This window comes from Wyeomyia smithii, chromosome 3 (genome assembly GCF_029784165.1).
Source record: "Wyeomyia smithii strain HCP4-BCI-WySm-NY-G18 chromosome 3, ASM2978416v1, whole genome shotgun sequence".
NCBI lineage: Eukaryota > Metazoa > Arthropoda > Insecta > Diptera > Culicidae > Wyeomyia > Wyeomyia smithii.
Window position 1 is genome coordinate 101,244,353 of NC_073696.1, and position 12,124 is coordinate 101,256,476.

The following is a 12,124-nucleotide window of genomic DNA, read 5'->3' on the forward strand; positions in this document are numbered from 1 at the left end:
GAAATTTCAATCTCGTTTAAGGAACGATACGTGGTGAGTAAAGCTTAATTACTTCATCATATCTCGCGTAATTTTTCAAAGGGACCTAAGTAACAATGACAGATTATCTCCTCTCTCACTTTGTTTCGTTAATTACGTCGTCATTATATATATTTTCTAAGCTCTCTTCCCCTAATCGAGAGATAGTAATACTGTCTTGCTTACTATGCATTGAGTGTTATGAAATATGGAAAAAATAACATAATTATTGATTTGAAGAGAAAGTAAACAAAGAGAGTCTCTCAATGTAAGATAGGTCGCTTTGAAAAATTACGCGAGATATATTTCAATTTATCATCACAAACTACCATATACCTACTGGAGATTGTTTGCGTGGATTTCCAGATGGACAACGTTATGGATCATTGCATTATTGAGCAAATGCTAAAGCGCCCGTTTGCCGCCAGAACCATGGAAGAAAAAATTAAAGTTATTGGACATCCGGTTCCTCGTCCACCCATGGAACAATTGAAATCCGCGTATAAGTTGAAGGGGAAAATTATGTCCCGCAACTCTAATGTGTCATCGTATGACCAGCAATGGCTGTGTGGATCGGCGAAATTAAATAAACTTTTCTGCTGGCCATGTTTGCTTTTTCGTAGCGCCAATGAAAAAAATGTTCGGAGTAAGGAAGGATATAGTCATCTGAATCACCTTTCTGCGTCAATTAAAACGCATTCGAGCTCTAAAGATCAAATAAACAATTCACTTGCCTTATCGATGTTCGGGCAAATGAGGATAGACGAAGCACTTGACCATAGCCGGCAGATCGCCCGCAATAAGCATAACGAAGAAGTAACGAAAAACCGGAAGGGTATGCGAACTTTAATTGAGATCACCTGTTTCCTTGGCACTCACGGTCTCGCCTTTCGCGGACATTATGAATGTTCTGATTCCACGAACAGAGGAAATTATAAAGACCTCTGCACGTTGATCGCCGCCAGGGATCCAGCATTCCAGGACTTTATAAATAATAAAGTTTTCAGCGGAACGTCGGGAGGCTTTCAGAACGAGCTTATAGAATGCATTGAAAGCTACATGCTTCAAACAATTAAAAGAGAAGTTTTTGATGCTGAGTTCGTGTCCATTATGATGGATGAATCAACAGATTCGGCTCGGTTATCGCAACTATCTTGTACTCTGCGCTACTTACGGCCCGATGGTAAGAGATATTCATAAAATATATGTGCAAATATGTTAACAAATAGTTGATTTTTTTTAATTCAACGAGGCTCAAACATTTTTTTGTTCATTAAAATTTTAGGAACACCAGTTGAAAGGCTCGTTAGATTGGCAGACGTTAGCAGTGACAAAACCGCCGCTGCGTTGGCCGGACACGTTGATGAAATAGCAGCGTATTTTGGTCTTGATGGTGACAAAGTTGTAGCTTAGAGCTATGATGGAGCTACTGTAATGTCCGGGGACAAATCTGGAGTGCAAAGATTGGTGAAGCAACGGTTTCCAAAAGCTGGATATATCCACTGCCGCGCACATGTGCTTAATTTGGTGCTACTTCACTCGTGCACAAATAACAAGAAATCAGCAAGGTTTTTCAACACGATCTCATCACTCGCGGCATTTTTCTCGCAGTCACCTAAACGCAGCGAGACATTAAAGCAATTTATGGAGACCCACATACCAAATGTTTGCAAGACCAAATGGTCGTATAATTCGCGTATGATCAAAATAATTGATTCGAATTATGCAGCGATTAATGAATGTTTAGGTGAGATTTATCTTGGCGACAGTGTCTTTGATGCTGAAACTTGTACTACAGCCAGAGGTCTTCACGCATTCATGATTGAATTCAATACCGTATTCTTGCTCAAACTTTTTGCTAATATTTTTGCACATACAGATGTTCTGTATCAAATTTTGATAGCAACGGTATCAATTATCGTCCCATATATGACTTTATCATTGACAAAATTATTGACGAAATGTCTAAACGATTCAAAGAACTAGATGAATACAAATTCATCATTTTGTTGAATCACGAAAAATTTGCCGAATTCAATGTCACATTCCCTACAAAGAATTTGAAAATGCTTATTCCGTACCATTCTAAATTCGATGAAGCGAAGCTGTATAATGAGCTGACCGTTCTTTACTCGCGCGAAGAGTTCAGAGGCAAAAGTATATTGTATTTAAATTCGTTTATCCTTGGACAAAACCTGCATCAAACTTTCTCCGAAACGCTTCGGCTGGCCAGAATGATACTGACATTGCCTAATACAACGGCGTCCGTCGAACGAACGTTTTCGGTTCTCCGACGGATCAAAAATTATTTGCGGTCTAAATCGGGCCAGAATCGATTATTTGGTATTATGATGATGGCTGTGGAGAAAGATTTACTCCATGAGATGATGCTGACGCCATTATTCTACGACGATATTATCGACAAGTTTGCGTTAAAAGTAAACCGAAGGATTCCTTTGTTATATAAATAAATGTTGATAAATAAAACTTTTAAAATCTGTTATCGCAATTCTGTTGTTTTAATGTTGCAAATGTCGATTGAACAGGTGGCCCACTTGGTCACGCGTCGCCTCTGACCGCGGGTAATGAATTGCCTCAAGTGCAAACAGTTGGGCCATACGGCCTCCCACTGTGGCAATAAAGCACGTTGTGGCAAGTGCGGAGAGCAACATGCGGATGACGCCTGTAATAAGGGTGCTGAAAAGTGCCTTTATTGTCGGCAGACTTCGCATGAGCTGTCTGCATGTCCCGCGTACAAACAGCGCCAAGACAAGATCAAGCGGTCTCTGAAAGAGCGCTCTAAGCGCACTTTCGCAGAAATGCTCAAAGAGACCGCTGCCACCAAACTGGTTTCCCCGAATCTCTTCGAGGTCTTGCCATCCGATGAGTCTGATTTTGACGATTCAGTTGGGGAATCTTCTTTTGTTGAACCCGGGAAATCTAGGAAGACGAAAAACCTTTCTTCTCCTAGGCTTCCTAGGAAAGGACAGAGAAGGTCTCCATCTGAAGTTACTGATACTAAGAAACAAAAAAGGGCTGTAGAAAATCCGAAGCAAACTCCTCCGGGATTGGCAAAACTGAATTCAAGTAAGGAGTTTCCGGCACTTCCAGGAACATCAAAAAACCCAACTGTTCCTTCTTTTTCGTCAAAGATTCAGCCAGAATCTGGACTGCTGAAGTTTTCAGATATTGTGGACTGGATTTTTGAAAATTTCAACATAACTGATCCTCTTAAAAGTCTTCTGCTGGCATTTCTACCAACAGTTAAAACGTTTTTGAAGCAGTTGACTGCTAAATGGCCCCTCCTTGCAGCGATCGTATCCTTCGATGGCTAATTCATCGGCTGAGATGAAGGATTCTATCTCTATTTTACAGTGGAATTGTAGAAGTATCATCCCCAAAATTGATTCATTTAAAGTTTTGATTAATAAGCATATATGCGATGCATTTTCCCTCTGTGAAACTTGGCTCACTTCAAATGTAGATCTTAGCTTCCATGATTTTAATATAATTCGCCTCGACCGAGACACCCCTTACGGAGGAGTACTTCTAGGGATTAAGAAGTGCTATTCCTTCTATCGTATTAACCTCCCCACGGTCCCAGGCGTCGAAGCTGTCGCATGTCAAATGACAATACAAGGTAAAGAGCTTTGTATTGCCTCAATATATATTCCTCCCAGAGCACAGGTTGGGCAACGGCTGCTCTTTGATTTAATGGAACTTCTTCCCTCGCCACGTTTGATTTTGGGAGATTTTAACTCTCACGGCGTGGCTTGGGGTTCCCCTTCTAATGATAACCGTTCCTCTTTGATCTATAACCTCTGCGACGACTTCGACATGACAATATTAAACAACGGGGATATGACACGCGTTCCGAAACCTTCAGCGCGCCCCAGTGCTTTAGATTTATCTTTATGTTCAACATCGCTACGGTTGGATTGCATATGGAAGGTAGTCCTTGATCCCTACGGTAGCGATCATTTGCCTATTCAAATTTCAATTGATAATGGTTCAACTCGCACGCGATCAGTTCATATTCCGTATGACCTCACACGGAATATCGATTAGAAATTATACGAGGAAATGATATCAGAAGCTGTCGAGTCGATTCAACATCACCCACCACTTGAAGAATACAACCTCCTCGCGGGCTTGATTCTCGACGCCGCGTTGCAAGCCCAAACTAAGAAATATCCCGACGTGACTATCAAAGAACGGCCTCCCACTCCGTGGTGGGACAAAGAGTGCTCCGATGTCTACACGGAAAAATCCGACGCGTTTAAGGCCTTCTTTTGGGTGAAAGGTCAACCCGACGATTTTAAGCGGTATTTGGAGCTTGAGACCAAGTTCAAAAGCTTGGTCCGAGCAAAGAAACGTGGATATTGGCGCCGGTTCGTACACGAAACGTCGAGGGAGACATCGATGAGCACTCTTTGGAATACAGCCCGAAGAATGCGAAATCGTATAACGGTCAACGAAAGCGAGGAGTCTTCAAATCGGTGGATATTTGATTTTGCCAGGAAAGTATGTCCGGACTCTGTTCCTGCGCAAAACTTTGTTCGCGATACGTCTCCGGGCCACGATGCGATAGAATCACCTTTTACGATGGCAGAATTTTCAGTTGCCCTCCTGTCCTGTAACAATAACGCGCCTGGGTTAGATAGAATCAAATTCAACTTGTTGAAGAATCTACCCGGCAATGCCAAGAGGCGCTTGTTGAACTTGCTCAATAAGTTCCTGGAGCAAAACATTGTACCGCAGGATTGGAGGCAAGTGAAGGTGATCGCCATCCAAAAACGGGGAAACCCAGCTTCTGATCACAACTCTTATAGGCCGATTGCAATGCTATCCTGTATCCGGAAATTGCTGGAGAAAATGATACTACGTCGTTTAGACCATTGGGTCGAATCAAACGGTCTACTATCAGATACTCAATTTGGCTTCCGCCGTGCCAAAGGAACGAATGACTGTCTTGCGTTGCTTTCTACAGATATTCAGCTAGCCTATGCTCGCAAAGAACAAATGGCATCTGTGTTCTTGGACATTAAGGGGGCTTTTGATTCCGTTTCTATTGACATTCTTTCGGGCAAACTTCACCGACAAGGATTTTCACCGATTTTGAACATTTTTTTGCATAATTTGTTGTCCGAAAAGCATATGCATTTTACGCATGGCGATTTGGCAACTTTTCGTATTAGTTACATGGGTCTTCCCCAGGGCTCATGCTTAAGCCCCCTTCTTTACAATTTTTATGTAAATGACATTGACGCATGTCTGGCAAATTTATGCACGATAAGACAACTTGCAGACGACAGCGTGGTCTCTGTTACAGGAGCCAAAGCTGCCGATTTGCAAGGACCATTGCAAGATACCTTGGACAATTTGTCTGCTTGGGCTTTACAGCTAGGTATCGAATTCTCTCCGGAGAAGACTGAGACAGTAGTTTTTTCTAGGAAGCGTGAGCCTGCTCAGCTCCACTTACAGTTAATGGGTGAAACGATTTTTCAGGTTTTGGTATCTAAATATCTTGGTGTCTGGTTCGATTCGAAAGGCACCTGGGGATGTCACGTTCGGTATTTGATGAAAAAATGTCAACAAAGAGTGAATCTTCTCCGGACAATTACTGGATCATGGTGGGGCGCCCACCCAGGAGACCTCATAAGGCTTTACCAAACAACGATATTGTCGGTGCTTGAGTACGGGTGTTTCTGCTTCCGTTCCGCTGCAAACACCCATTTAATCAAGCTGGAACGATTGCAGTATCGTTGTTTGCGTATTGCCTTAGGTTGCATGCATTCGACCCATACGATGAGTTTGGAAGTTTTGGCGGGCGTTCTCCCATTAAAAGACCGCTTTTGGGATCTGACTACTCGTATTCTCATCAAATGTGAGGTTTTGAACCCCTTGGTAATTGAAAATTTCGATAGGCTAGTTGAACTTAATTCTCAAACCCGTTTCATGACTGTGTATTTCAATCACATGTCTCAAAGTATAAATCCTTCCTCATACACCTCCAATCGTGTCAACTTATTAGATACGTCTGTTTCTACTGTGTTTTTCGATACATCCATGATGGAAGAAACTCGTGGAATCCCGGATCATTTACGCGTGCAGCAGATCCCTAAAATATTTTATAACAAATATAAAAACATCAACTGCGACAATGCGTTTTATACTGATGGATCACTTCTCAACGGGTCCACTGGCTTCGGTATTTTCAACAATAATTGAGTGTTATGAAATATGGAAAAAATAACATAATTATTGATTTGAAGAGAAAGTAAACAAAGAGAGTCTCTCAATGTAAGATAGGTCGCTTTGAAAAATTACGCGAGATATATTTCAATTAATCATCACAAACTACCATATACCTACTGGAGATTGTTTGCGTGGATTTCCAGATGGACAACGTTATGGATCATTGCATTATTGAGCAAATGCTAAAGCGCCCGTTTGTCGCCAGAACCATGGAAGAAAAAATTAAAGTTATTGGACATCCGGTTCCTCGTCCACCCATGGAACAATTGAAATCCGCGTATATGTTGAAGGGGAAAATTATGTCCCGCAACTCTAATGTGTCATCGTATGACCAGCAATGGCTGTGTGGATCGGCGAAATTAAATAAACTTTTCTGCTGGCCATGTTTGCTTTTCCGTAGCGCCAATGAAAAAAATGTTTGGAGTAAGGAAGGATATAGTGATCTGAATCACCTTTCTGCGTCAATTAAAACGCATTCGAGCTCTAAAGATCACATAAACAATTCACTTGCCTTATCGATGTTCGGGCAAATGAGGATAGACGAAGCACTTGACCATAGCCGGCAGATCGCCCGCAATAAGCATAACGAAGAAGTAACGAAAAACCGGAAGGGTATGCGAACTTTAATTGAGATCACCTGTTTTCTTGGCACTCACGGTCTCGCCTTTCGCGGACATTATGAATGTTCTGATTCCACGAACAGAGGAAATTATAAAGACCTCTGCACGTTGATCGCCGCCAGGGATCCAGCATTCCAGGACTTTATAAATAATAAAGTTTTCAGCGGAACGTCGGGAGGCTTTCAGAACGAGCTTATAGAATGCATTGAAAGCTACATGCTTCAAACAATTAAAAGAGAAGTTTTTGATGCTGAGTTCGTGTCCATTATGATGGATGAATCAACAGATTCGGCTCGGTTATCGCAACTATCTTGTACTCTGCGCTACTTACGGCCCGATGGTAAGAGATATTCATAAAATATATGTGCAAATATGTTAACAAATAGTTGATTTTTTTTAATTCAACGAGGCTCAAACATTTTTTTGTTCATTAAAATTTTAGGAACACCAGTTGAAAGGCTCGTTAGATTGGCAGACGTTAGCAGTGACAAAACCGCCGCTGCGTTGGCCGGACACGTTGATGAAATAGCAGCGTATTTTGGTCTTGATGGTGACAAAGTTGTAGCTCAGAGCTATGATGGAGCTGCTGTAATGTCCGGGGACAAATCTGGAGTGCAAAGATTGGTGAAGCAACGGTTTCCAAAAGCTGGATATATCCACTGCCGCGCACATGTGCTTAATTTGGTGCTTCTTCACTCGTGCACAAATAACAAGAAATCAGCAAGGTTTTTAACACGATCTCATCACTCGCGGCATTTTTCTCGCAGTCACCTAAACGCAGCGAGACATTAAAGCAATTTATGGAGACCCACATACCAAATGTTTGCAAGACCAAATGGTCGTATAATTCGCGTATGATCAAAATAATTGATTCGAATTATGCAGCGATTAATGAATGTTTAGGTGAGATTTATCTTGGCGACAGTGTCTTTGATGCTGAAACTTGTACTACAGCCAGAGGTCTTCACGCATTCATGCTTGAATTCAATACCGTATTCTTGCTCAAACTTTTTGCTAATATTTTTGCACATACAGATGTTCTGTATCAAATTTTGATAGCAACGGTATCAATTATCGTCCCATATATGACTTTTTCATTGACAAAATTATTGACGAAATGTCTAAACGATTCAAAGAACTAGATGAATACAAATTCATCATTTTGTTGAATCACGAAAAATTTGCCGAATTCAATGTCACATTCCCTACAAAGAATTTGAAAATGCTTATTCCGTACCATTCTAAATTCGATGAAGCGAAGCTGTATAATGAGCTGACCGTTCTTTACTCGCGCGAAGAGTTCAGAGGCAAAAGTATATTGTATTTAAATTCGTTTATCCTTGGACAAAACCTGCATCAAACTTTCTCCGAAACGCTTCGGCTGGCCAGAATGATACTGACATTGCCTAATACAACGGCGTCCGTCGAACGAACGTTTTCGGTTCTCCGACGGATCAAAAATTATTTGCGGTCTAAATCGGGCCAGAATCGATTATTTGGTATTATGATGATGGCTGTGGAGAAAGATTTACTCCATGAGATGATGCTGACGCCATTATTCTACGACGATATTATCGACAAGTTTGCGTTAAAAGTAAACCGAAGGATTCCTTTGTTATATAAATAAATGTTGATAAATAAAACTTTTAAAATCTGTTATCGCAATACTGTTGTTTTAATGTTGCAAATGTCGATTGAACAGGTGGCCCACTTGGTCACGCGTCGCCTCTGACCGCGGGTAATGAATTGCCTCAAGTGCAAACAGTTGGGCCATACGGCCTCCCACTGTGGCAATAAAGCACGTTGTGGCAAGTGCGGAGAGCAACATGCGGATGACGCCTGTAATAAGGGTGCTGAAAAGTGCCTTTATTGTGGGCAGACTTCGTATGAGCTGTCTGCATGTCCCGCGTACAAACAGCGCCAAGACAAGATCAAGCGGTCTCTGAAAGAGCGCTCTAAGCGCACTTTCGCAGAAATGCTCAAAGAGACCGCTGCCACCAAACTGGTTTCCCCGAATCTCTTCGAGGTCTTGCCATCCGATGAGTCTGATTTTGACGATTCAGTTGGGGAATCTTCTTTTGTTGAACCCGGGAAATCTAGGAAGACGAAAAACCTTTCTTCTCCTAGGCTTCCTAGGAAAGGACAGAGAAGGTCTCCATCTGAAGTTACTGATACTAAGAAACAAAAAGGGCTGTAGAAAATCCGAAGCAAACTCCTCCGGGATTGGCAAAACTGAATTCAAGTAAGGAGTTTCCGGCACTTCCAGGAACATCAAAAAACCCAACTGTTCCTTCTTTTTCGTCAAAGATTCAGCCAGAATCTGGACTGCTGAAGTTTTCAGATATTGTGGACTGGATTTTTGAAAATTTCAACATAACTGATCCTCTTAAAAGTCTTCTGCTGGCATTTCTACCAACAGTTAAAACGTTTTTGAAGCAGTTGACTGCTAAATGGCCCCTCCTTGCAGCGATCGTATCCTTCGATGGCTAATTCATCGGCTGAGATGAAGGATTCTATCTCTATTTTACAGTGGAATTGTAGAAGTATCATCCCCAAAATTGATTCATTTAAAGTTTTGATTAATAAGCATATATGCGATGCATTTTCCCTCTGTGAAACTTGGCTCACTTCAAATGTAGATCTTAGCTTCCATGATTTTAATATAATTCGCCTCGACCGAGACACCCCTTACGGAGGAGTACTTCTAGGGATTAAGAAGTGCTATTCCTTCTATCGTATTAACCTCCCCACGGTCCCAGGCGTCGAAGCTGTCGCATGTCAAATGACAATACAAGGTAAAGAGCTTTGTATTGCCTCAATATATATTCCTCCCAGAGCACAGGTTGGGCAACGGCTGCTCTTTGATTTAATGGAACTTCTTCCCTCGCCACGTTTGATTTTGGGAGATTTTAACTCTCACGGCGTGGCTTGGGGTTCCCCTTCTAATGATAACCGTTCCTCTTTGATCTATAACCTCTGCGACGACTTCGACATGACAATATTAAACAACGGGGATATGACACGCGTTCCGAAACCTTCAGCGCGCCCCAGTGCTTTAGATTTATCTTTATGTTCAACATCGCTACGGTTGGATTGCATATGGAAGGTAGTCCTTGATCCCTACGGTAGCGATCATTTGCCTATTCAAATTTCAATTGATAATGGTTCAACTCGCACGCGATCAGTTCATATTCCGTATGACCTCACACGGAATATCGATTAGAAATTATACGAGGAAATGATATCAGAAGCTGTCGAGTCGATTCAACATCACCCACCACTTGAAGAATACAACCTCCTCGCGGGCTTGATTCTCGACGCCGCGTTGCAAGCCTAAACTAAGAAATATCCCGACGTGACTATCAAAGAACGGCCTCCCACTCCGTGGTGGGACAAAGAGTGCTCCGATGTCTACACGGAAAAATCCGACGCGTTTAAGGCCTTCTTTTGGGTGAAAGGTCAACCCGACGATTTTAAGCGGTATTTGGAGCTTGAGACCAAGTTCAAAAGCTTGGTCCGAGCAAAGAAACGTGGATATTGGCGCCGGTTCGTACACGAAACGTCGAGGGAGACATCGATGAGCACTCTTTGGAATACAGCCCGAAGAATGCGAAATCGTATAACGGTCAACGAAAGCGAGGAGTCTTCAAATCGGTGGATATTTGATTTTGCCAGGAAAGTATGTCCGGACTCTGTTCCTGCGCAAAACTTTGTTCGCGATACATCTCCGGGCCACGATGCGATAGAATCACCTTTTACGATGGCAGAATTTTCAGTTGCCCTCCTGTCCTGTAACAATAACGCGCCTGGGTTAGATAGAATCAAATTCAACTTGTTGAAGAATCTACCCGGCAATGCCAAGAGGCGCTTGTTGAAGTTGCTCAATAAGTTCCTGGAGCAAAACATTGTACCGCAGGATTGGAGGCAAGTGAAGGTGATCGCCATCCAAAAACGGGGAAAACCAGCTTCTGATCACAACTCTTATAGGCCGATTGCAATGCTATCCTGTATCCGGAAATTGCTGGAGAAAATGATACTACGTCGTTTAGACCATTGGGTCGAATCAAACGGTCTACTATCAGATACTCAATTTGGCTTCCGCCGTGCCAAAGGAACGAATGACTGTCTTGCGTTGCTTTCTACAGATATTCAGCTAGCCTATGCTCGCAAAGAACAAATGGCATCTGTGTTCTTGGACATTAAGGGGGCTTTTGATTCCGTTTCTATTGACATTCTTTCGGGCAAACTTCACCGACAAGGATTTTCACCGATTTTGAACATTTTTTTGCATAATTTGTTGTCCGAAAAGCATATGCATTTTACGCATGGCGATTTGGCAACTTTTCGTATTAGTTACATGGGTCTTCCCCAGGGCTCATGCTTAAGCCCCCTTCTTTACAATTTTTATGTAAATGACATTGACGCATGTCTGGCAAATTTATGCACGATAAGACAACTTGCAGACGACAGCGTGGTCTCTGTTACAGGAGCCAAAGCTGCCGATTTGCAAGGACCATTGCAAGATACCTTGGACAATTTGTCTGCTTGGGCTTTACAGCTAGGTATCGAATTCTCTCCGGAGAAGACTGAGACAGTAGTTTTTTCTAGGAAGCGTGAGCCTGCTCAGCTCCACTTACAGTTAATGGGTGAAACGATTTTTCAGGTTTTGGTATCTAAATATCTTGGTGTCTGGTTCGATTCGAAAGGCACCTGGGGATGTCACGTTCGGTATTTGATGAAAAAATGTCAACAAAGAGTGAATCTTCTCCGGACAATTACTGGATCATGGTGGGGCGCCCACCCAGGAGACCTCATAAGGCTTTACCAAACAACGATATTGTCGGTGCTTGAGTACGGGTGTTTCTGCTTCCGTTCCGCTGCAAACACCCATTTAATCAAGCTGGAACGATTGCAGTATCGTTGTTTGCGTATTGCCTTAGGTTGCATGCATTCGACCCATACGATGAGTTTGGAAGTTTTGGCGGGCGTTCTCCCATTAAAAGACCGCTTTTGGGATCTGACTACTCGTATTCTCATCAAATGTGAGGTTTTGAACCCCTTGGTAATTGAAAATTTCGATAGGCTAGTTGAACTTAATTCTCAAACCCGTTTCATGACTGTGTATTTCAATCACATGTCTCAAAGTATAAATCCTTCCTCATACACCTCCAATCGTGTCAACTTATTAGATACGTCTGTTTCTACTGTGTTTTTCGATACATCCATGA

The 12,124-nt window shown here is 42.3% G+C and overlaps 1 protein-coding gene across 1 annotated transcript; it reads left to right on the forward strand.

Annotated features, from left to right (window-relative positions):
* Positions 1–745: 745 nt before the first annotated feature.
* On the forward strand, positions 746–1,431 carry LOC129728444 (uncharacterized). The gene is made up of 2 exons (XM_055686887.1): positions 746–1,201; positions 1,304–1,431. The coding sequence occupies exons 1-2, from the start codon at positions 760–762 to the stop codon at positions 1,429–1,431; spliced, it is 570 nt and encodes a 189-aa protein (XP_055542862.1). The 5' UTR covers positions 746–759.
* Positions 1,432–12,124: the final 10,693 nt, after the last annotated feature.

Bases quoted from the DNA above. Each gene is read 5' to 3' on its own strand.
- LOC129728444 (XM_055686887.1), top strand. From the start codon at position 760: ATGTTCGGGCAAATGAGGATAGACGAAGCACTTGACCATAGCCGGCAG. The intron at 1,202-1,303 runs GTAAGAGATATT...TTAAAATTTTAG, and splicing joins GCGCTACTTACGGCCCGATG to GAACACCAGTTGAAAGGCTC.